Source organism: Saccostrea cucullata, unplaced genomic scaffold (assembly GCF_032062105.1).
Source record: "Saccostrea cucullata isolate Sc308-1 unplaced genomic scaffold, CSIRO_AGI_Scuc_v1 ctg345, whole genome shotgun sequence".
Lineage (NCBI taxonomy): Eukaryota > Metazoa > Mollusca > Bivalvia > Ostreida > Ostreidae > Saccostrea > Saccostrea cuccullata.
The window spans coordinates 177,700-203,472 of NW_026923192.1; the positions used below are offsets into that span (position 1 = coordinate 177,700).

At 34.0% G+C, this 25,773-nt stretch overlaps 2 protein-coding genes across 5 annotated transcripts in view; one reads left to right on the forward strand and one right to left on the reverse strand.

Moving 5' to 3' along the window:
- Nucleotides 1-3,838, forward strand: part of LOC134263410 (2-hydroxyacyl-CoA lyase 1-like) — a 30,954-nt gene extending 27,116 nt beyond the window's left edge. Inside the window, 7 exon segments of the mRNA XM_062745744.1 lie at nucleotides 78-274; nucleotides 530-579; nucleotides 1,198-1,258; nucleotides 1,563-1,702; nucleotides 1,866-1,972; nucleotides 3,171-3,236; nucleotides 3,691-3,838. Of these exon segments, the coding sequence (XP_062601728.1) occupies nucleotides 78-274; nucleotides 530-579; nucleotides 1,198-1,258; nucleotides 1,563-1,702; nucleotides 1,866-1,972; nucleotides 3,171-3,236; nucleotides 3,691-3,824 (755 nt within the window). The 3' untranslated portion in view covers nucleotides 3,825-3,838.
- Nucleotides 3,839-20,716: 16,878 nt separating this feature from the next.
- LOC134263411 (multiple epidermal growth factor-like domains protein 11) lies at nucleotides 20,717-24,878 on the reverse strand. 4 transcript variants are annotated; one of them, XM_062745748.1, is made up of 5 exons: nucleotides 24,518-24,878; nucleotides 24,384-24,436; nucleotides 23,439-23,573; nucleotides 21,688-21,832; nucleotides 20,717-21,063 (listed from the first exon to the last, which is right to left on the reverse strand). In XM_062745748.1, exons 1-5 carry the CDS (start codon nucleotides 24,619-24,621, stop codon nucleotides 20,799-20,801), a joined length of 702 nt encoding a protein of 233 aa, XP_062601732.1. In that variant the 5' UTR covers nucleotides 24,622-24,878; the 3' UTR covers nucleotides 20,717-20,798. The 4 variants fall into 4 exon arrangements, with proteins under 4 accessions (XP_062601732.1, XP_062601730.1, XP_062601731.1 ...); XM_062745746.1 differs by having other exon boundaries at nucleotides 20,717-21,069; nucleotides 24,518-24,858; XM_062745747.1 differs by having other exon boundaries at nucleotides 20,717-21,069; nucleotides 21,688-21,829; nucleotides 24,518-24,857.
- Between the last annotated feature and the right edge of the window lie 895 nt (nucleotides 24,879-25,773).

Here is a 25,773-nt window from a genome sequence, read left to right on the forward strand (position 1 = left end):
TTGACAAAGAGAGCCAGTATGACTCAGGTTAGTGTAGTGATCTGTGGGTTACTGGTGAAGTGTTTATTTTTTAACAGAAGAGTATGAGGACCTTGCCGATGACTACTGGGACAAGTTTTACCAGATTCACCAGAATCGATTCTTTAAGGATCGACACTGGTTGTTCACAGAATTTCCAGAGCTGGGTCCTGATGGAAAATGCAATGAGGATATTGAAAGTGTAAGAGTTGGTCAGGAATTTCCAGGTCACAGAGCAAAAAGGAGAATTCTGGAGGTAATGCATGAATCTGTTTCTTTGTTCTTCACTAGACATTTCAACAGGTTTTTGTTATAATTATTCTTTTTAAATGCCAAAGATGATCCAGCTACTTCATACATTTATGGACATACGAGCGTACACATGTATTAAAAGTCTTGAGGTTTAATTTTTTTTTAAAATTCTATTCCCTGGTGTAAAATCTATTGATCTTTTAAAAAAAAAAAACTTGAAAATGGTAGCAAACATCATGTAAAAATATTGTGCTTGCAGGTTGGATGTGGAGTGGGAAATACAGTCTTTCCTGTCTTGCAAACAAATAAGTAAGAAAAAAGCCATTGTTTTTCACAATTTTTTTCTACCATTGAAAAACACATCCTGATCACAGTTTTTTCAGTACTTAATTTTCTAAAGCAAAACATAGGATTTGCCACATTTGCCCTTTGAATATGATTTAATTTGGAATGAACCTTTTTAAAATAAGAGTCCAAGATTTTCTGAAAACGGATGAATTATACCCCGGTTTCACTGCCATCTTGTTTAAATGTCGACCTATGTCAATAACCTGCTAAAGCATGAAAAGACTGTGATCAAGATTACTGTAGACGTACTTTTTTCCGCAGGGTCATAATTCTGCGGAATCACAATTTCTGTTTAATCGGCTGGTAGAAAATTACACGGATTTCTTAAAAACTGTCACTATATGCCTTACATTAATAGTAAGTTAGCTTGGATGAATTTCCGCAGAAAATTTGTGACCGCGTACATAGCGTAAAATAATATCACACGGAAAAAAGTACTTCTTCAGTAACTCAAGGTTTTACAAGAAGGCAGAAGTAATTGATCACACACAAACTCTTTTTTTTAATTCTTATTTCAATAAGATTTGAGAGATGAGGATGCTTTGGACTGTGGAATTACAAATTTTCTTCTTCTTGTAGTGATCCTGACCTGATGGTGTACTGTTGTGACTTCTCCTCCACTGCTGTCCAGCTTGTGAAGGTGATTACTTTGCTTATCTTTAAATGTCTAAGAAACACAAATTCTGTTTAAAATACATGTAAGTAATGTACATGAGAGCATACCATATGTGGAGACGTATAGCCACCATCTTCTTTTATAAAAAGGATTTCATGTGTGCAACACATTGAAATAATTTTTAAGAAAGAACATCTACTTTTCAATACAGTGATCAATTCATAGCATATTATGTAAAACCAATGAAAACATTATTTAATTTTTTAAGCATTTAACTTATGCAGATTTATGTAGAATGATTCAGAGACCAGAATGCTTGACATTTTAGGAGCATGCAGACTATAACCCAGACACGTGTCATGCCTTTGTATGTGACATCACAGACGAGAGCGCCGTGATACCGGTCCCTGACCAATCACTAGATGTTGTGATTCTGATATTTGTGTTATCAGCAATCCACCCAGACAAGTAGGTAGCCATCTTGAAAGCATGAACATCAGATAAGAGCACAGGGCAAATACTTAATTAGAAATACAATATATTTATAAAATTTTATAAAAGTGCATCAAAAAAGAATCTGTGGGACAAGATTGTGTGGAGATTGTACCTTGAGGTCTATTTTTACTTTCAGGATGCAGTATGTATTGAATCGCCTCTCTCAGCTTCTGAAACCTGGAGGAAGAATTCTGTTCAGGGATTATGGGAGATATGATATGGCTCAGTTACGTTTTAAAAAAGGTAAATATTGTGGAACTAATACTGTGAAATCACAAATTTTCATGGGGGTTTAATTTTTGTTGTTTTCGAGGTATGACGAGACCCCAAATTCATGTCCACCACGAAATGTAAAATGTTACATATATAAGTAATCATTAATTCTTGATCCACGAAATCAACCAAGATATTTTCCTCAAACCATGAAAATTTGACCCCACGAAAATTTGTGATTTTACAGTATTCACTTAAATTAATTTGAATCTATTAAATGTTTTGATTTTTAATTAATTTTCTGCCTTTATTATATGAATTCTTTTTCTGTGATCTGTAAATGGGGTAAGTGATTTTCCATAATATGAGCAAATGACCCAGAATTGTTATACAACTTCACTTTTATACTTTGGATGTAGAAAGAAATACATAACCACACCAATATGTAACTAGCTCCTGTAATGTCAAAAAGCTGACTCAAGTATGAACATTTTCAAATTCATTTCTTTGATGCTTCATTCATGAATGAATTATTCTACCCTTCTTTTTCTAGCAAGTTCACTGGAAGTCATTTTAATTCCATGGTGCTAAAACATGTTTAGTTTCAAGGGTACCATTTATGATGATTTTAATTTCACAATATACTGTAGGTTCCTTATTTTTCGCGAGTACTTATTATCGCAAATGGGCTCTTCCACGGCAAATCGCGAGAATAATAATTTGCGAATGGACGGTTGATCAAGAGATTTTACATAGATTTGAGCATCATTAAAACAAAAGCGAGTAATTTTATTTCGTGTGTGGTGCTTCTCGCGAAATTACGCGATAATTAATTCCACGCGTATATTTAGGAACTTACAGTAGGCCTTTGTTTTGTCACAAAATCTTTTTAATTGAGGGATTTAAAATAATCTTTATGACTTTGGTTATATTTTGATGGTACATCATGACATAAAAACCACCATTTTATTTTCCCACTCCTTAGTATTCTTACTATCTGCTGAATTATTCCAAAAGTGAATGGCAAATTATGAACAACTACAGACAGAGGAAGCGTTTTTCACTAGCTGCAGATCTTTTACTAGCTGGTATAAAAAAGATTAAGATGGATGACTAGAAAGCTATAGATCTTCAAGTAGTTTCTCATGAACAAGTATTAGGTTGAAAATCTAACTGACAAATATCAGAATGGTGCAAGCACACATCTGAATATTCTGTTTTATTTCAGGTCACTGTCTGTCTGAAAATTTCTATGTTCGAGGAGATGGCACAAGAGTTTATTTCTTCACACAAGGTAACATTTCCAATTTTCATTATTAAATAATGTAATCATACATTTAAATTGTCTGATGTAAACCTCATTAATTTTTTTTCTCCCAGAGCTACTGGCTTACTTTTGTATCAAAACATATTTGCACATTTATTTTTACAATGTATTTAAATTGACACATGTATTGATTAAGCAAGAGATGGCACACCTGTGTTACAGTTCTTTCTTTCTTTCTGATTATAATTATGTATTAGCAATAAGCCTTTGGCAAAAATTAATACCCTATGGATACTTGTTAAAGTCTCAGAGGAACTAAAAATTGGCCATTCACTTGTATATTCAATATGAGGCACATATGTGGTTGATCATATTCAGAGAAACAAGGTCCATAAGTGACTTGTACAGTCTCAAAACTTCTAGTACATGTGTTTATATAACCTGAAGTTAAATATTTATGACAAAAATGATGAATTTTCAGAGGAACTAAGAGATATGATGAAAAAAGCAGGTTTAACAGAAGAACAGAACCACATAGACAGACGACTTCAAGTCAATAGAGGGAGGCAACTCAAAATGTACAGAGTATGGATACAGTGTAAATATAGGAAATAAACAGTTATAACCTATTTTGTCTTAATTTTTATGCTTTAGAAATTAGATCAGAATTTTATAACGTTGAACAATTTTTTAATGAAAGTAATTATAAATGCTAATGAATCACATGGATCTATCCAAGAAATTTTAAGTGTAACAGGAGAGGAAAAAGTATATGGCTGGATTAGTAATGGAACTTGGGGTCTTTGCATCACTAGTCAGGTGCTCCACCAACTGAGCTACATGGGCCGATATCCATGGCTAATGCCATTTCATTAAAAATCCATGATCTTGAGTGGAAAATAAACAGCATGGTGACTTGATGAAAGTTAAAATAACCAAAAACTCATATTAACAAGACATTAGCTCTTCTGAGATGAAGGCTCAAGAGCTCATGCTTTTGTTAGTTGTTACGATAGAATATGGGCCAAATTTGCCTTACATATAATTATATGACAAAGTCCATGCTTTGCTTTGGGAGACCTAGCTGCAGAGCTGTAGTTCTCCGAAAAAATATATTATATTGATAGACCGGAAAGCTACAGTGCCAACCATTGAAAAAATTGTATATTTATTGCGCACAAAAAAGTGCACTATTTCTGGATTACTTTCCTAAGTTCTTTCCTCAATTGCAAAAAAAAAAGCTAGATTTCAATAAAGTCCTTACTCGTCTATGGATTACTTTTCTAGTTTACATCTGTACGAAGCGCGTTAGATCAAATTATCTTGCAAACCAATGTGGCAGTATAAATAGGCGAAATTTCGATGATCTCAATTTCAGCACCAGGAGGGCTATTAAAAACAATTATAAGGAATGTTTTGTTGTGGAAACAGTGAAAGAATATGTTAGGGACACACGGTTAGTAATATTTTGAAATGACAGTTTTAAAAACATGGATAAATAAATCGAGAAACGGTGCACTTTTTTGTGCGCAATAAATATACAGTTTTTTCCAATGGGTGGCACTGTAACTCTCCAGTCTATCAATATATATTTTTTCAGAGAGCTACAGTTCTGCAGCTACGGGAGACCCAAAATAAGTGACAGATCAAAAAGTAAAAAAGGAGGTACACAATGGCATTATGTAATAACTAGAGGTACTCTGAGTAGTGAGCCTACTAAATGATACGCTCTGCCTCCCAGATGATTATGGCAAACTTCATGATTTGCTCTGGGAGATGCGAAAAAATATCAGATCAAAAACTAGACTTTAAAGTGCAGAATGGCATTGGATCTATGTAATAAAGAATCTGTGAAAGTATAATTAAATTATATTCAGTGGTATAGGAGAAGTTGCGGATAAGAGTTGGGTACCCTTCAATATCATAGAAAAAATGGCCGTGCCCATGTTTTGCTCTGGGAAACCCCAAATATGTGTCGGACCAAAAAAGTAAAATAGGTGTACAGTGACACTATGTAATAAGGATTCTGTGAAAGTTTCATTAAATTTTAATGAGTAGTTCAAGAGGGGTTGCGGATAAGAGATAAGTATCCTTAAGCGTTAGGGACAGACAGATGGACAGTTGGACAGATGGACATCCCGATCACTAATACCAGGGACATATACTAAGTATATACAGGTAGGTCCCTGCTTTTCTTCTTTCTTCTTTTCAAGCGGGGGTATAATAAATAATCTGTGATATAAAATTTTATTCTGTGGCATAGGAGGTGTTGCCGATAAGAGATAATTACCCTTCAATAATATAGAAAGAATGGCCGTGCTCATGGTTTGCTATGTGAAACACAAAATACATTTCAGATCAAAAATAAAACTGGGATCAAAAAGTAAAATAGGAGGTCAGAATGGAACTATGTGACAAAAATTCTGTGATCGTTTCATTAGAATTTCATTCAGTGGTATAAGAGAAGTTGCCGATTATAAGAGATGGTACTTCAAAGTGTAACAGATGAGCGGACATCTATGGCACGCCAAATCCACAAAAATGAGCAAAACATAGTTTCATAGTCGATAAACTAGGTTTATCGGTTGTAAACTATAGTTTACGGACTGTAAACTATAGTTAACGACGTTAATCTATATTTTACATCCGTAAACCATAGTTAACGCGATAATCTATATTTCACAACCGTAAACTATACTTGACATCGAAAACAATCATTTGCGATCGCAAAACATAGATTATCTGATAATACAGTTTCACGATTTGTAAACTATAGTTTACAAACCGTTAACTATAGTTAACGATTTGATAAATATAGTTTCACGATTTGTGAAACTATGATTAACAACTCTTAACTATAGTTTACGATTGTAAACTATAGTTTACAAACGTGAATCTATGTTTATCAACAAAATCTATTGTTAACGCTTTATTCAGACAGATAAACTTAGATTAGCATTCGTAAACTATAGTTAACGACCGTTAAATATAGTTTTACAGATGAAAACTATACTTAACAAATCGTTAACTATACTTAACGAATCGTTAACCATAAAACTGTTAACTATGAATTGTAGATCTGTAAAGAATAAGACTCTTGCTATTTCTGATATCATAGTTTCAAACAAAATTGACATAATGGCTATCACTGAAAATTGGCTGGGTAGTGATATTGCAAGAGCTAGTACCAGAGGGATACAAAGGTATTCACATACCTAGAACAAATCGAAAAGGAGGAGGGGTTGCAATGATTTTTAGCAAAAATATTAAGGTAGAACAAATTAAGTCAGACACTGAATTTTCACATTTTGAACATCTTGATTGTATCATTTCTTCTCGTGCAACAAATTCTCGCATCTGCATTGTTTACCGCCCACCTACATGTATATCAAAAACAAACAATCTGAAAATGCGAGATTTTTTCGATGAATGGTCCTTATATTTGAATCAGCATGTCATCGCACCGGAGGAACTGTTCATGACAGGTGATATCAATTTGCATCTCGAAAAATCTGACCATCCGACTTCCAGACAATTCCATGCGATGCTCCAAGAGTATGGTCTTGTGCAACACATATCCGCTCCAACTCATAAGCATGGGCATACATTGGACTTCGTTATTACACGTGAAAATAGTCATATTTTGACGAATCCCCCTACTGTTGACGACCATTTTCTTTCTGATTTGCGGGGCTTATCTACAGTTGATCATAAAGGAATATATTCATCGCTATGTCTGTCTAAACCACCTAAAATGCGGAAATCTGTATCGTTTAGGAAACTCAAAAACATTGCTATTGATAAATTCGGAGAAGATGTCATAACTTCATTATCGAAATATCATCGTGATTTATCACCTGATGAACTCGCACAACGATATGACACAGATATGAGGGCTCTAATTCATGTCATGCTCGATCTGTCGGCCGCGTTCGATGTTATAGACCACCAGATTCTTTTCCATCGTCTTGAATACTCATACGGGATATCCGGTTCTGTGCTGTCATGGATAAAGTCCTATTTAACTGACAGGAGTCAGAGAGTTTCGATAGGTGCAACCTTATCAAATGCGGAATCGCTTGAAATCGGTGTGCCTCAGGGCTCTGTTCTTGGACCCCGGTTGTACTGTTTGTTTTCGAAACCTATAGGAAATATATGCAAGCGTCATAAAATGCGGTATCACTGCTATGCAGATAATACCCAAATATATCTCGTTATTGAGCCAAACGAAGACTTGAATAATGTGGCTTCTTCTCTCAGTGCTTGTCTTGTCAACTTAAAATTATGGATGTGCACCAATCTTTTAAAGTTAAATCATGAAAAGACTGAATTGATGTTCTTTTGTCCAAAACATAAAATAAAAGACGTTTCTACATTCAATCTTGTTTTTGGAGAGAGCTCAATTAGTGACTCTCCTTTTGTGAAGAACCTTGGAGCCTTTTTCGACCAGACTCTAAGTATGGAGAAAATCTGCAGTTCAATAGTTAGAACATGCTTCAATAATATCCGGAAAATCGGTCGCATCCGTCCGTACATCACAGACGACGCATGTAAAACTTTGATAAATTCACTTGTGACTTCCCGACTCGATTATGCAAACTCGTTGATGTATGGCATAAATAAGTAACTTGTGAATAAACTCCAGAAAGTCCAAAATACTGCTGCGCGGCTGATAACTCGTACCAGGAAATCTGATCACGTGACTCCAATCTTGAAAGATCTCCACTGGCTCCCTGTCCAATACAGAAGTCAATATAAAATACTTTAGTCTGGTCCGATTTATAGAAAAAAATACTTCTAACGGCAAATAATTATTATTTGGTCCAGCATAGTTTTTTAACCTAATTTGAGTATGCTGAATCCGAAAAAATATGCTGGCCTTCATGAAAATGGCGTTAAAGAGGTCAAAATGGCGATTCAAAATGGCGGACATCCAATTTTTCTATTTTTCTCTTAATGTCGTTCAAAATAGAGAAGTAATGAGTGAATATCTAACTGAGTGTAATAAAACTATAAAAAGGATAATAGAATGCTAACATTATTAGTTTAACTCAGAAAACTTAGTCGTTTTTACACTTAATTCGAATTTTCTCTGATTAATTTGTCTATTGTTCTATATTCTGCTTTGTTCAGGATTTTTCATTTGCAAATATCCATACACTGTAGATTTGTATTTTTTCCTCTGCATCTCACTATTCTACAATTAAATGATGGTGCAGCTGTAAGTTATAAGTCAAAATGGCGATTCAAAATGGCGGATATTCATTTTTTTCTTCAAATTATTTCTTTATGTCGTTTACATAGGAGAAAGGATTTGTGAATATCTTACCGAGCGTAGTACAACCTATGTAAAATGCCAAAAGAACACTAATTTTATCACTTTAGTTCGAAAAATTTACAGTCGTTTAAATTTGAAATGTGTTAATTACCTCAAAATGGCGATTCTAAATGATGTCATATTAACTCGACTTTTGTAAAATACCTTAAATGCTTAATTCTAAGTTGCTTTGCATAAAATAAATTACAGTTTGTTTTTTATACATATAGTATATAAATTAGTCCATTAAATATGAAGAAACAAAAAATACTAAAAAAGAATCATTTTTTTCTGGAAATGGTTAAAACAAACTCGACTTAAGAGTTTCCAAATTTTTCCCTTCATATTTGACGGTGTTCCAAAGTCTTTGAGCCCCCATCCACCTAAAATCGTTCCTGAATCGCTGTCATTATCAACTCACACTTCTTATAAACATCCCTCAGCACACCATAAAATATAACTGAAGAAATTCTTGTCCAATTTCATCGAACACTTTGTACTAGCTTTGGAAATTAGCACTTATAAGAACTTAGTATTATCCCCTAACATCTTCTATTCCAGCTTTATTTGCTATATGTTTCAGTCTGTCTTGGGAATTTTGGTATTTTCGACACTCAAGTAAAATGGTGCCCCGTGTCAAGGATAACAACCCCCTTGGCACGTAGAAGATCATTAATATTTCTCTTGAGTTCGAAAAAGAGTAAACTCACTGGGGGCCGCCAGAGAAACCAAAATCCTTCAAAAACCGATTATTTAAATTGACAGTCCGCCGAAACATGGCTGAAAAATTGCTGACTCAGCGTTAAACAATAAACAAATAATCAACACTCAAGGAACAAACATTTATGTTCAAATGTTAACAGTATATTGTGTTTTCCAAACCTTATGCAAAATAAACTAGAGGTACTGTAAGCAATGACCTCACTAAATGATACTCCCCGCCTCCCATATGAACATAATGACAGTGTCCATGTTCTGCAATGGGAAACCCAAAATATATGTGTCGGATCAAAAAGTAAAATAGGAGGTGCACAATGGCAATATGTAATAAAAATTCTGTGAAAGTTTATCAAATTTTATTCAGTGGTATGAGACGAGTTGCGGATAAGAGATGGGTACCCCAAAACGTAACAAACGGACGGACAGACATACCGATTACTCTATACCCTCCCGCTTTTCAAGCGGGGGGTATAAAACAAATCTCTGATATTCAAGACATGTAGATCTTTATTTAGTGACCGCTTATAGAGTTGTCTTTTAGGGTAGAAAGGTTATTCTATTAACAAGAAAATTCTCAAACTTTATCATCTGGAATCACATTGTGTGCATATTTTGGTGAGAAAAGTTGTATAATTATGCAATGTAAGAGCGCCTGCAGATTCCTCGTGATTCCTAACACGTACAAGCTTTCGTACCAATAGGCCTAAGCCATTCTGACTTTGATCTAGTCAACACTTATCTTGACAACAAAATTTTCTTGAACACTCCAAGAACTTTACATGTACAAGGCAACTTGATCCCCACTTCTTTTTTAGGATAGTGTAAGGTTGTATCAAGAATCGAGGGGGTCAATTGAACTCAATCATTTTCTTCTTTCAGATTTTGGAAATTTCAATTTTTTAAAATTGATATACACTGTTCAATACAATATCATCCATTCACAACATGAAATATTTGAGAATGCAGTTGATTTTTTGACTGAGAATAACAAAATGCAAATGTAGGGACACAGAATCAGAGCTGGACAATCTAGAAAATTTATGGTTTACGTATATTATACTGATAATTCTTAATAAATCTTTTTATTTGGATATCATAATATGTTCAGATTTATATGATGTAACAATTACTAGCCCTCTAATTGGTCGTGGTCCATCATTTTAAAAATCATACTAAGCTATGTTGCACTAGACCTTCCACATGAACATAAACATTTATTTTTTTTCTTCACTGGACAAAAAATAGATCAAGAATTTCCAATAACTAATATGATTTAGCAATCCTCAAACTACAATGTTCACTCGCCTTAATGCTCACGGAATACTGCTCTTGGGATAGCTTAATTTTCATATTGTCTTCAAAACAGCAATTACTGTATGATATTATTAACTTTTTATATGAAGAAGCATGGTGAAAAAGGTAATAGGTAAAAATGTCTTCGGAATTGTCGTCAAAGATTTATCTTAATAAAAGAAGTATATTAAACAAAAGTCCATGTTATAAATATCCTAAGTCATTAACAAAAATATCCTCCAGCTTTCATTGCAAATTTGAACATTATTTCATAACTTAAAAAAACCCTGTAATTTATTTTCTGCAAAACGAATCAGAATTAAGCATTTAAGGTATTTTACGAAATTCGAGTTAATATGACGTCATTTAGAATCGCCAATTTGAGCTAATTAACACATTTTAAATCTAAACGACTAAATTTTTCGAACTAAAGTGATAAAATTAGTGTTCTTTTGGCATTTTACATAGTTGTACTACGCTCGGTAAGATATTCACAAATCCTTTCTCCTATGTAAACGACATAAAGAAATAATTTGAAAAAAAATGAATATCCGCCATTTTGAATCGCCATTTTGACTTTTAACTTACAGCTGCACCATCATTTAATTGTAGAATAGTGAGATGCAGAGGAAAAAATACAAATCTGCAGTGTATGGATATTTGCAAATGTAAAATCCTGAACAAAGCAGAATATATAGAACAATAGACAAATTAATCAGAGAAAATTCGAATTAAGTGTAAAAACGACTAAATTTTCTGAGTTAAACTAATAATGTTAGCATTCTATTATCCTTTTTATAGTTTTATTACACTCAGTTAGATATTCACTCATTACTTCTCTATTTTGAACGACATTAAGAGAAAAATAGAAAAATTGGATGTCCGCCATTTTGAATCGCAATTTTGACCTCTTTAACGCCATTTTCATGAAGGCCAGCATATTTTTTCGGATTCAGCATACTCGAATTAGGTTAAAAAACTATGCTGGACCAAATAATAATTATTTGCCGTTAGAAGTTATTTCTAGCCTTCTTTTTAAAAATCAGGACCAGACTACTTCTGTTTGTATACAATGCATTGAACAATCGTGCTCCAAATTACTTGTCCGAGCTTCTCAAAATATACTCTCCTACCAGGTCCTTGCGTTCACAGTGTTCTTTTCTTTTGGATGTTCCTAAAGTTAGAACTGTTACGTACGGCAGTCGTCGATTTGACTACGCCGCCGCCTCACTATGGAACTCTCTTCCTCTGTGTCTTAAAAATTCCAAATCTGTTTCCGCTTTTAAAAAAGGACTTAAAACTCACCTCTTTGAACGAGCTTACGAGGGAATGTAAATATTGTTTTTATAGTGATATATATACCTAATGTAATAGAACACTGAACTGATCTTAAAGTCTTTAATGTTTTTTATATTCGTGCTCTACTGATCGAGTACATGTTCCTTTAATATTTATTTTTTTTTTTAATGTTTCATTAGTTGTAAATTTATTAAAGTGACTCCCACGCAACGTAATATTTTATGGTCTTTTAGTACACATGAAGTCTTTTAGATATCCTATTTTTATGCACAAATATGTATTATGTATTTTTTAAAGTAATTTGTTCGCCATTTTGTAAGCTTATAAATATCTATTTTAATGTGAAGCGCACTAGAGTGTCATTATTATAATGCGCTATAGAAATTATTGTATTGTATTGTATTGTAACTATAGTTTACGGTTTGTAAACTATAGTTTACAGTCGATAAACCTAGTTTATCAATTGTGAAACTAGGTTTATCTCATTTTTGTGAATTTGGCGTGCCATAGACATCCCAATCACTATATATATATATATATATATATATATATATATATATATATCCAAAATTTAAATAATGTCTCAGTAATCGGATAACAATATTAAAAAAAGTAAAAAGAAAACACAAAAATCCTCAATTAAGCTTTAGCGCTTTCATTTTTCAATCTTCAGAAGCTTACACATATATATATACCCTCCCACTTTTCAAAAGGGACATATAAAATATAACAGTGAACACCAAGCTCGCTAAATGATACCCCCGCCTCCCATATAATTATAAAGGTAAACGTTTGTATAACCCCGCTTGTAAAGCGTGAGGGTATAGAGTGATCGGGATGTCTGTCCGTCCGTCTAGCTATACGTCCGTCTGTTATGCTTTGGCGTATACCCATCTCTTATCCGAAACTACTCTTAAGTCTTATACCGCTGAATGAAAATTAGAGAAACTTTCACAAAATATTTGTTACATAGTGCCACTCGTATTTTACTTTTTGATCAGCTACACATGTTATATATTTTGGGTTTCCCATAACAAAACATTGACACTGTCATTCTTTTTAAAGTATAAATTAAGGGTTCCCATCATCTCTTATCCGCAACTCCTCCTATATCACTGAATAAAATTTAATAGCAACTCCTCCTATATCACTGAATGAAATTTAATAATACGTCCTCAGATACATTATGCTATTGTGCACCTTCTATTTTACTTTCTGATCTGACTCTTATTTTGGCGTCTCCCAGAGAAAACCATGGACTATGTCATTATAATCATATGGGAGGCAGGGGGTATCATTTAGTGAGGTCTGTGCTCAGAGTACCTCGAGTTTGCTCTTTGAGACCCGAAATAAGAAAGTTTAATTAACCCCTTCCAAGGCAAAGATTTAAGGCATTTCTAGACAAATTGATATTAAGATGTCAATGCATTTTTTTTTAGTTTTTCTTGTAATATTTTTGAATACCAATGTATATACATGTATAGTCTTAAAGCAGGTATTGTGTAGTTTCTGAAAATGATTATACAAATATCACATCAGTTGCTATGACATCGAAATACACCATACTCATGCTTGAATTTCCATTTATTCATTGCAGTTTTTGAGTTGCGGATAAGGGATGGTTAGAAAGAATGACCGTGACCATGTTTTGCTATGTGAACGCCAAAATATGTGTCAGATCAAAAAGTAAAATAGGACGTGCATAATGACACTATGTAAGAAAGATCCCGTGAAAGTCTTATTAAATTTCATTCAGTGGTATAAGAGGGGTTGTGGATAAGATATTGGTACCCCAAAGCGTAAAAGACGGACGTGAAAACGAACGGTCGGACGGACATCCCGATCATGTTATACCCTTTATACTAATGTAATGGCATGCATTCATACATTTTCAAAATTAAGTCATGTACTAAGATGCCAATTGTTGTGGGCAATCGTTGAAAAGACCATCAGTGAAACGAACTTATATACTTTTAAATATGTCAAAATTTTTTATACCCCCCGCTTGAAAAGTGGGAGGGTATATAGTAATCGGGATGTCCGTCCGTCCGTTACGCCTTGGGGTACCAATCTCTAATCCACAAATCCTCGTATAACACTGAATGAAATTTAATGCAACTTTTACAGAATTTTTGCTACTAGTATGCAGTGCCATTGTGCAACTCCTATTTTACTTTCTGATCGGGCACATATTTTTGGTTTCCCGAAGCAAAACATGAACAGTGCCATTCTTTCTATAAAATGGAAGGGTACCCATCTTTTATCCACAACTCCTCCTATACCACTGAATAAAATTTTATGATACTTTTACAGATTCTTTGTAACATAATGTCATTGTGCATCTTCTATTTACTTTTTGATCCAACACATATTTCGGGTCTCTCAGAGCAAACCACGGACTTTGTCATTATAATCATATGGGAGGCGGGGTTATCATTTAGTGAGCTCAGTGCTCACAGTACCTCTAGTTTATTTGGAAAAAATTGTAATTACGTGTATACTAAAAAAAAACTTATTGATAGGCCATTATTGATAGGCCATTATTTACACATTAAATTTCGACGGACTTTTGCGTTATTTCCCGATAATGACGAGGAGCACACGGCGGATGTGACCGGTGGGCAGGGGATGCTCACTCCTCCATGGCACCTGATCCCGCCTCTGATTTTTTTAAAGGTCCGCTTGTGCTGTAATCCAATTTTGTATTGTTTACTGGACTTCTGAGCTTGAATATTGTTTGTTATCTCCATATATTTTTATCTCAATAAATCTCATTAGAAAGCCTATTAGGATCATTCCATAGAAAAAAACGTAAAAGTGATTATAAAAGGCTTAAAACGCAACATGAAAAGGTGCTATAGTGCAAATAAAAGTGTGATTACACGAAAAAGGTGTAATTACGCTGAGCAAAAAATGCCTTAATGCCTTTTAAAAAGGTGAATTATGAATTAAAAGATGACGATAACAAACAATGGTCGATCTCAAATATATAAAAAAAATCTACAAACAGTACAAATCTGTGAACCTGACAAAAAAACAGACCCTTGAAAATCCCATTGTTAAATCAGGTGTCTGAGAGGTGGAAGCACCCCCTCTTGAAGTAGGAAAATGACAGAGTGATCAGAATCATAACGGATAAAATCCACCAATCAACAATAGAGCAATATAAAGACTGGGGAGAATGTAACACAAGAAGACGGGAAGCAGGAAATAACAGTTTGTTTAGATTCAATCAGTACAACAACAACAGCCAAAAAAAGAAACACTTACCAGCAGATTTAAAAGAAAAGGGAAGAATTCATTGGATTGAATGCAACAAATAGAAATCTCAAAACAGGGGCGTAAAATAGTGACAACTTGCTTTAAAACAAAGATATTAACAGTCTTCTTTTAACATGTAGCAAATCCTGTACAATACCAATCCTTTAGCGATATGCTGTCTGACGTTTTTCATACAAATGTTAGGCCACTCTTTACAAACTGTACTGTCCAAGGATTTTGTCGTTTACCCGATCCTAACAAGGACACGGTGGATGTGACTGATCCTCAAGAGGTGCTTACCTCTAGACCAACCCGATCCCACTTAGAACTGATATGTTTTAGTAGTTCCTATTTGCATGCTCACAATTTCTATTGTTAACCAAATGGAAAAAATTGCAAGAGACATTACTGTTATTAGATGAAAGAAGGAACATAAAATTATTTAAATCAATAGGCTATAGCTAAATGAAAAAGACAAACAACTTACTATTATTTCATTCTTTTGGGTACATAATTTGTCGACAATGAATATACACGTGATTCAGTACAAATAGAAATATCTTGTAGATGTCGGAGGAAAAACGATAAACAAGAGACCATTGGACCATTCTCCACCTGTCTTAGATTCCTCATGTGAACCTCAACGTAACGTTATCTTACAGCATTGCAACTGCCCTCTCGTATACATACAGCTCTGACAGGGTTAAGCCCGAAGGACCGTATAAGTAATATACAGCTAAACATCTGCAGTATTTTGGAAAATACAGTTGAATATAGATTACCTGTCATTCCATAAAGGTCTTTTCATATTTTTAACAAATACATGAATTACTATGTTGTTGAAATTGAACTTACACCTTTTTAAAAGATAAAAAGTAAAAAAAAATGACTTGTTTAAACTTAAAGCTTTTAAATATTTTGTTGAAAAAACTAGAGGCAATGAGCTTACTAAATGATACCCCCACCCACCACATGAATATGATGGCAGTGTCCACGTTTTACTATGGGAAACCCAAAATATATGAGTCGGAGATCAAAAAAGTAAAATAGAAGGTGCACAATGGTAATATGTAATAAAGATTCTGTGAAAGTCTCATTGAATTTCATTGAGTGGTATGAGAGAAGTTGCGGATAAGAGATGGGTACCCCAAAGCGTAACAGACGGATGGACGGACAGACGGACATCCCGATTACTATATACCATCCCGCTTTTCAAGCGGGGATATATCCCCCCTCCCCCCAAAAAAAGGTAGACTATTTAATATGAATCAATAAAGTCAAGAAGTTAATTCACATAAATACATATATATATATATATATATATATATATATATATATATATATATATATATATATATATATATATATATATATATATATATATATATATATATTTCCAATTCATCATGTAATTAAGTATGTAAATATCTAGTGTTTAGTAGTTTAGTAGTAGTGCTAGTTGTTTTTGTTTCTCTTTTTCCTTTGTTCTTATGACTTTTTAACTTTTTTCTTTGTCCTGAGGAAGGGACAGGGCGTCCCGAAAATTTGACAATTTTTATTGTTCGTGTCGTTGGTCATTTTTAGTGCTTTTATATATATATATATATATATATATATATATATATATATATATATATATATATATATATATATATATATATATATATATATATAGTTATGGGTCAGAATTACCCTAAATGCCAGCAAAGATCAATAACACAATTTAAACTTAACAATAATTTATTTACAGTAATATATAATAAGTATATGAAACATAAAGTACAAACTTAGCAAGAATCTAAAAATACATACATCAGAGTGTTCGTTGCTGCACACAATGTCCAGTGTAATTATATCCCAGTCTCTTTATACACCTGTACATCAATGTTACTTATACGACAATTTATAGTTTATGCATCGAATTGACAGGGTATTTATATAGTACTATAAATCTAGAAAATTCTAGAAGTTGTAAGTACATGATATTACTGGAAAGTTCTGGACATACACAAAGTTCAAGAATGTTCTAGTAAAAATGACCAAACATGTTGACCACTCTGGAATGTTCAAGAAACTTAATGTTACTAATAATATACATGATGAAACAATACAAATACAACACACCTCACAACACCTCCCCCCTTAAAAAGTTTGAATATCAATGAAAAATTATATTGTTAAAGTAAAATATATGTACATTAATACAAATCTAATTTGTTCATGATACTTTGGACAAGGCATCTGCAATAACATTGTCTTTGCCTTTGATATGCTTTTTTGACAATTTATGCAAAAATGTCAGGGGGTTGTGATCAGTATATACAAGAATTGGATGCAATGTAACATTCAGATAAACATCAAAATGCTGTAAGGCTAACAACAAAGCAAGGCATTCCTTTTCAATGGTGGAATACTTTTGTTGACATTTTGTAAGTTTCTTTGAAAAATAAGAAACAACTCTATCTACCTTATCACTATGTTCTTGAAACAAAGCTGCCCCGATTCCAACATCACTAGCATCAACAGTTAACTTAAATTGCTTAGAAAAATCTGGAGTCGACAGAACTGGATTGCTCATAAGGACAGATTTGATTTTATGAAACGATTTTTCACAGTCCTTTGTCCATTCAAAGTTAACCCTCTTTTGTAAAAGATTTGTAAGTGGACTAACTACTGAGGAAAAATTTGGACAAAATTTTCTGTAAAATCCAGCCATGCCCAAAAACCTCATTAACTCTTTCTTGTTTGTAGGAATCGGGAACTTTGCAATAGCTTCCACTTTAGCCATAATGGGTGTAACATAACCTTGACCTACTTTATGGCCTAAATACTCTACATAAGCATGACAAAATTCGCTCTTCTCAAGGTTCACAGTTAAGTTTGCTTTAGCTAAAATGTCAAATAAAGCACGCATGATTCGGAGATGTTCGTCCCATGTGTCGCTATATATGACGACATCATCAATGTAAGCCTCGCATCCCTTGAGGTCTTGGAGAAGGGAGTGAATCATCCTTTGGAATGTAGCCGGTGCGTTTTTTCATGCCAAAAGGCATTACTTTATACTGGTAAAGTCCATCTGGTGTAGCAAAAGCAGATATTTCTTTTGCTCTTTCTGTTAACGGCACTTGCCAGTAGCCTTTCAACAGGTCAAATTTACTGACAAATTTCGCGTTTCCAATGTCAATACAGTCATCGATTCTAGGTATTGGATATGAATCAGTTTTGGTAACAGAATTCACCTTTCTAAAGTCTGTACATAATCGGTAGGTACCGTCCTGTTTTGGTACAAGAATACATGGTGAGCTCCAGTTACTTTTACTAGGTTCGACAATGTCATTGTCCAACATGTACTGCACTTCCCTTCTTAGGTACTGCAATTTTATTAGATTAAGACGGTACGGATGTTGTTTGATAGGCAGAGCGTCATTAGTTTTCTTTGGAACATCCGAAAAGATTTGATGATACTCACTCGTCAAGTTTTAAACTTGTTCTTTTTGGTGAATGTTCAAATGTCCAAGTTTAGCATCCAAATTAGCCAAAACTTCTGAGTTTTTCAAACGGACACTCTGATTACAATCTTTCTCATTCATTTCTACACTCGTATCACTTTCAATACAATTTTGAACAGTCTTAGCATCGGCTAAAGTGGAAACTGGTTTTACAGAATTTCGGTCACACCTTTCAAAATACTCTTTCAACATGTTTATGTGACAAACCCGTTTCTCTTTACGTCGACCTGGTGTCTTAACTACATAGTTTACATCACTAATCTTGCTTTCAATTTCATAAGGGCCGTAATATCTGGCCTGTAAAGGATGACCAGGAATAGGTAAAAATACAAGAACCTTATCACCTGGCTTAAACACCCTATTTCTGGCATCTTTGTCATACCACATTTTCATTTTCATCTGAGAACTCTTCAAATTTTCTTGTGCTAATTTACAAGCATTGTAAAGTTTTTCTTTGAAATCAGACACATAATCTAAAAGATTAAGATCACTAGTCTCAGTCAGCCACTTTTCCTTCAACAATTTCATAGGTCCTCTAACTGTATGACCAAACACCAATTCAAAAGTTGTTTTTTTTTCTCTTTTTCCTTTGTTCTTATGACTTTTTAACCTTTATCTTTGTCTGGAGAAAGGGACAGGACGTCCCGAAAATTTGACAATTTTCATTGTTCGTGTCGGTTGTAATTTTTAGTGCCTTATATAAATTTCCACCCGTGACCTTGTATCTACTTGGTAGATCTGACATTTAGGATATACAGTGTTGTTGGTTTTTTAGTGCTTTATATATATATATATATATATATATATATATTATATATATATATATATATATATATATATATATATATATATATATATATATAAAACAAGCATTATATACTTGATTGCTTAGAAGAAATTGATTTAATACAATATCAACATCCTGAGCACATTACATTATAGACATGTCTTAAAACAAAAGCAGATTATTCACAACACTTTTAAACCTATGACTTTTTAGCTCACCTGAGCCGAAGGCACAAGTGAGCTTTTCTGATCACATTTTGTCCGTCGTCCGTCCGTCTGTAAACTTGTAACATTTTCGACTTCTTCTCAAGAACCAATGGACCAATTTTAACTAAACTTTATACAAAGCATCCTTGGGTGAAGGGGAGTTTAAATTGTTAAAATGAAGGGCCAAGTCCCCTTCACAAGGGGAGATAATCAAGAAAAGACAAAAAAAGATGGGATCATCAATAAATTTTCTTCTCAGGAACCACTGGGTCAGGAAAGCTGAAACTCATATGGAAGCATCCTTGGGTAGTGTAGATATCAAATTGTTAAAATCATGACCCCCAGGGTTTGGACAGGGCCACAATAGGGAATCCAATTTTTACATAGAAATATATAGAACAAATACTTAAAAATCTTCTTCTCAAGAACCACTGGGCCAGGAAAGCTGAAACTTATATGGAAGCATCCTTGGGTAGTGTAGATATTAAATTGTTAAAATCATGACCCCCGGGAGCAGGGCGGCGCCACAATAGGAAATCCAAGTTTCGCATAGAAATATATAGAACAAATCTTTAAAAATCTTCCTCTCAAGAACTACTGGGCTAGGAAAGCTGAAACTTATGTGGAAGTATCCTTGGGTAGTGCAGATATTAAATTGTGAAAATCATGACCCCCAGAGGTAGGGCGGAGCCGCAATAGGGAATCAAAGTTTTACATAGAAATACATAGAACAAAACTTTAAAAATCTTCTTCTCAAGAACCACTGGGCCAGGAAAGCTGAATTTTATATGGAAGGATCCTTAAGTAGTGTAGATATTAAATTGTTAAAATCATAACCCCGGGGGTAGGGCGGGACCACAATAGGGAATCCATGTTTTACATAGAAATATATAAAACAAATCTTTAAAAATCTTCCTCTCAAGAACCACTGGGCCAGGAAAGCTGAAACTGATATTGAAGCATCCTGGGGTAGTGTAGATTCTAAAGTTTTAAAATCATAAAAGGGAAGGGGGTAGTTGGGCATGATAGGTATAGCAAGAGGGGGAATCTGGTAAAGAACTGCATCACCCAAGTTACTCAGGTGAGCGATGTGGCCCATGGGCCTCTTGTTTGAAAAAAAAATGTAATTTCAGGATCACAAATTAAATCTTTAGTCGACGATCCACTTTGAAAGCACATCTCTCAAAACAGAGAAATCTACCGCATCGGCTGCAGTGTGAAGTAAGTGTTCGAATCTAGACTTCGATGATTCGATTTCATCCCACATTTCTCTTCCACTGTTAAGTGAACTCTATCGTAATGATGGTCATTTGCATTTGTCTCCCTTGAGTCCAAACGCGTATTAATATTGTTCCAACTTCTCTCAGCTACAGGTGAATGGTTTGTTCGTATTTCTGTTTGTTGTGTGGTGCTGCTAATTTCCCTTCTTTCTGTATTTTGTTTAGTATTTTGTGGTGGAAGCCTGCAACTTAAAAGGAATGGCAAGCTCAATTGTAATTTCATATTATATTAATTGTTTTCAAGTGATATGTAAAGATAATTAAATTAATTTATATATCCTCAGTCAATCTTCATCTGGGGACTTTTTAGGTCTTGTACAATGCATATTATACTAAATCATTTTCAAAAGTTTCAATATTCTTTATTATAATTTTTCCATTATATTTTTGAATATCATTTATTGCTATATACATTTTTATTAGATGATGTATTTAGGCAATTCATGAAAATACTGTTAATTGTAATAATCCACGAGCAAATTAAAAAAAATTACAAATTCATTAAGTAAGAACCAATTAGGGATATACTACTATACATGTATATACAGAACCTTCAAAAAGTCATCTTTATAAAGTAACTGAAAGTTTAATTAAGGAATCCAATATTCTACTTGCTTTGGACGACTCTCTTTAAATGAGAAACCAGATGTATTAGTATTTTCCTGGCACTTTCTGACTGATTTTTAAAAAGTCATTTCTTAATCTAATGCATTTACTGCAAAGAAAGGCAAATATTTTAAGTTCTAGAGCAGGATGCATCAACTTCTGTACTCTGGCGTATCTAGGAGTAAATCAGCGGAACCTACCACTTCAACAAAAGCACTGAAAAACAGAAGACGAGGAGAATAATCTGAGATCCGCCCAGGATTAACACCAGCTTCAGAAGAAGTGTACAGCTCTCGTTATGTATCGGAAAATCCAGATCAGTCCCGGTATTATTCCTATTATCTGCTGAGTAAACAATCACATGTTTTTATTTGTTCATTTTTAAATAAAGACATTCATCAGGCTTTTCATTCTTATTTCCGTTGAATATGAATATAGTTTTTGTGGGATATATTGGTATTTTATGTTCCTGTTTAGTTAATGATTATAAAGTTAGTTAGAAGTACTTATGTGAATGTTTTAATTTTAATTAACTTCCTTCTACCGAAAGCTTAACTCATCCAATTCAATTTCTAACAAGGAATTTTTAAACAAGGAACTGAAAATAAACAGAAAACAGAAACATGAGGTACATACATGTACCGTGAGCAATGAACTCACCAAATTACTGAAGATCACTATATTTTCGCGACACCTTATTTTCGCGAGATAGCCATTGACTCTTGATTAGCGAGGCAGAATTTTCACGAATTGTGGTTATTGCTCTATATAATCTTAAAGAATGCTATTATACGCGAGAATTAAATTTTCGCGAGCACACTGTCTCGCGTAATTACGCGAAAATAAAGTTCTCGCGAATAAAAAGTGATTTACAGTATACCCCTGCCTCCCATATGGTTATAATGACAAAGTCCATGCATTGCTCTGGGAGACCCAAAAGAAGTGTCAGATCAAAGAGTAAAAAAGGAGGTGTACAATGACATTCTGTGATAAAGAATATCTGAAAGTATCATTAAAGGTGCCATTCAGTATTACAGAATGAATGGCAGTGTCCATGTTTTGCTATAGGAAAAACGAGATACTAGTATATGTCCGATCAAAAAGTAAAAAAAAAGAGGGTCACAATGTCACTTTGTAACAAAGATTTATTGAAAGTTTCATTAAATTTTAATCAGTGGTTTAAGAAGAGTTGCGGATATGAGATGGGTACCCCCAAAGCGTAAAAGCATGTAATAGTCATTGCATTATATATACATTTGCATATATATACTTGTACTAAAAAAGTCTTCCGAACCATAGCAAAAGAACCCCTCCCCCGCTTGAAAAGTGGAGGGTAAATAGTGATCGGGATGTCCAAGAAACTAGAGGCACTGTGAGCAATGAGCTCACTTAATGATACCTCCGCCTCCCCTATGATATAATGATGGCAAAATTATGTATTGCTCTGGGATACCCGAAATAAGAGTCAGATCAAAGAGTAAAATAGGAGGTGCACAATGGCACTATGTAACAGATTCCCTGAAGGGAACATTAAATTCTATCCATGCAGTGGTTAAGGAGGAGTTGTGGATAAGATATCAGGGTATCCTTCAATCTAATAGAAAGAATGACAGTGTCCATATTTTTCAATGGGAAACTCAAAACATGGGTCGGATGAAAAAGTAAAAAAAAAAGGTCACAATGACACTATTTAACAAAGATTATGTGAAAATTCCATTTAATATCTCATTCAGTGGTAAATGAGGAGTTGTGGATAAGAATGAAGCCACTAATACTTTAAATTACTAACCTTATGAAAACAAATATTTTACACATGATATGGAGACAACCAATATACAAATATTGAATTCAAATCATCATATAATAAATATCTTACAAATGATATAAAGACAACCGATACTGCTTAATATATTTAAAACATTATATAATAAATATCTAATAATTATCTTACATGTGATATGCAGACATCCAACATATGGATTACACTTTTCCCCCTCCGTGCAGTTGCATTCCGAATCACAGTTCACACCATAAAAATTCAATGGACACGGGGACATGCAGTCTTCTCCAAAAAAGCCAATGCACTCTGGTAAAAATAAATTGTACATCTTCACGTTTAAAGCTGACTTGAAATGAAAGCTCGTGAGCTTAATTTTCTGATCACCCGTTGTCCGTCGTCCGTCCATCTGTAAACTTTTCACATTTTCAACTTCTTATCAAGAACCATTGGGTAAATTTTCACTAAACTTAGTATAAACTTTAAAGCAATCTTGGGTGAAGGGGAGTTTAAAATGGAGGGCCCTGATTGAAAGGGGAGATAATCTAAATAGAAAATGAAAGATGGGGTTATTAAAAAAAATCTCTGGGTGTAGATTCTAAATTGTTCAAATCATGACCCCCCCGCGGGTAGGACAGCTCCAAAATAATGAATCCAAGTTTAACGTTGAAATATACAGGATACTTCTTTTTAAAAATGTGAAAGCATCCTGGGGTAGTGTAGATTCTACATTTTCCAATTCTTGACCCCCTGGGGAAGAATGGGGTCTTAATAGGTATTACTAAGGGGTCTGTTAATAACAGCAATAGTATTTCAAGCAGCACAGGTACCGTGAGCAATGAGCTCACTAAATGATACCCCCGCCTCCCATATGAATATAATGGCAGTGTCCATGTTCTGCAATGGGAAACCCAAAATATGTGTTGTATCAAGATGCACAATGCACAATAAAGATTCTTTGAAAGTTTCATCAAATTTCATTAAGTGGCATTAGAGGAACTGCGTATAAGAGATGGGTACCCCAAAGCGTAACAGACGGACGGACGAACGAACATCCCGATTACTATATACCCACACGCTTTTCAAGCGGGGAATATAGTAAAATACAAGGTTCCTTACCTGTACAGGTTTTGTTTATCATTCTGTATCCAGAACAACATTTTTCTCGGTTGCTGAATAAAAAATGTCAGGGATCAATCATTAATTCACAAATTTATGACGTAAGCTAATAACTATATGTTCAAATGACTTACTTTTTTGTTGGACATAGAGAACTGCCATTCTGTTTTCCATACGAAACCCCGAGAAAAAGAATAAGACAAATAAACCTTGCTTGTTCCATTTGTGCTACTTCCATGGCGAAATAACCAGTTTCCTTGTTTGTATCACTTAAATCACTTATAATACATTTAAACAGATTTAAAAATTACATCCGTTCTTCCTTTCAGTTTAGATAAGTTGAAGTTTAATGTAAAATTGATGCAGAAGATTTTCACCCAAAGCAATGTCTTTTTTTAAAAATCCAAACATGGTCTTCTTTCCATAATGAAGCTAATATCAATGATAAAACAAAGACTTACAAAGTACAAGTGTTCATTAATGGCAGGACGTGACGCTTTTCTTGCCCCCATATGTTTTTTTTTCACAACCATGAGTCTTTTTACACTTCCCCAGTCAAATTATACTTTGAAGGACCTCTTACACTACTTCATTATATTAAAGGACAATGGTTATAATACAGCTCAAGTGCATGACAGCATTAATTCATTTTATTTCTTAAATTTTGACAAGTGTTGTATTCAGTAGCTTAGTACTGTAAGTTTTAAATTACCAATTATGTTTCCCCGTATACCGGTTTCTTAAACTTAAGGAAAAGATGATGTAGTGAGAGAGAGTTCCGCTAAGGATCGTTAGAGGAAGGTAACAATCTTACTTCTGTTTTGTCTAGACTAGGGGTTCTGTTACACTACATTCAACAGTTTACCGGAAGGCTCTTGAAACAATAAATGAAGAGAGACTTTCAAAGATATCCTATATACCTAGAGACATTTCTTTGAAAAGTGTTTGTGTTGTCGCGTCACTATATAAAGGGCTACGGACAAACAAGCGGACAATTTGCTTGAATATGCATTTCATTCGGGGCCCTATCTTTGCATGCAAAGATTGGGAGAGATAAACAAATCAGTACCTCCCTTTCCTTTTAAATCTTCTTTGTGTTTGGTAACTTTTGGCTACTGTGTTTAACAAAAGATTTACTGCACCTATACTTTCTAAAACAAGTTTTGGTTTATTGATGTTATCCTGGTCCGTCCATCCGTCTGTCTCATTTTCGCCCTGTAATTACTATATAATTTTTAAAAGCAGTAACCAAGTCAATTTTTGGAACGATGAAGCTGATATCTTATAGATGTACAATACTGTTTTGGAGTTTTCAATTTCATCCAGTGGACCAAATGATTCTACAGAAACTTGCTTCAACTAGGGTATATGGAAAAGTAGATCCGTAAAT

Excerpts from the sequence above, each read along its gene's own strand:
- LOC134263411 (XM_062745746.1), bottom strand. The coding sequence starts at position 24,621 with ATGGAAGTAGCACAAATGGAACAAGCAAGGTTTATTTGTCTTATTCTT. Across the intron at positions 24,437-24,517 it reads TCTCTATGTCCAACAAAAAA|CAACCGAGAAAAATGTTGTT; the intron begins GTAAGTCATTTG and ends TTTTTTATTCAG. Across the intron at positions 23,574-24,383 it reads GATAAACAAAACCTGTACAG|AGTGCATTGGCTTTTTTGGA; the intron begins GTAAGGAACCTT and ends TATTTTTACCAG.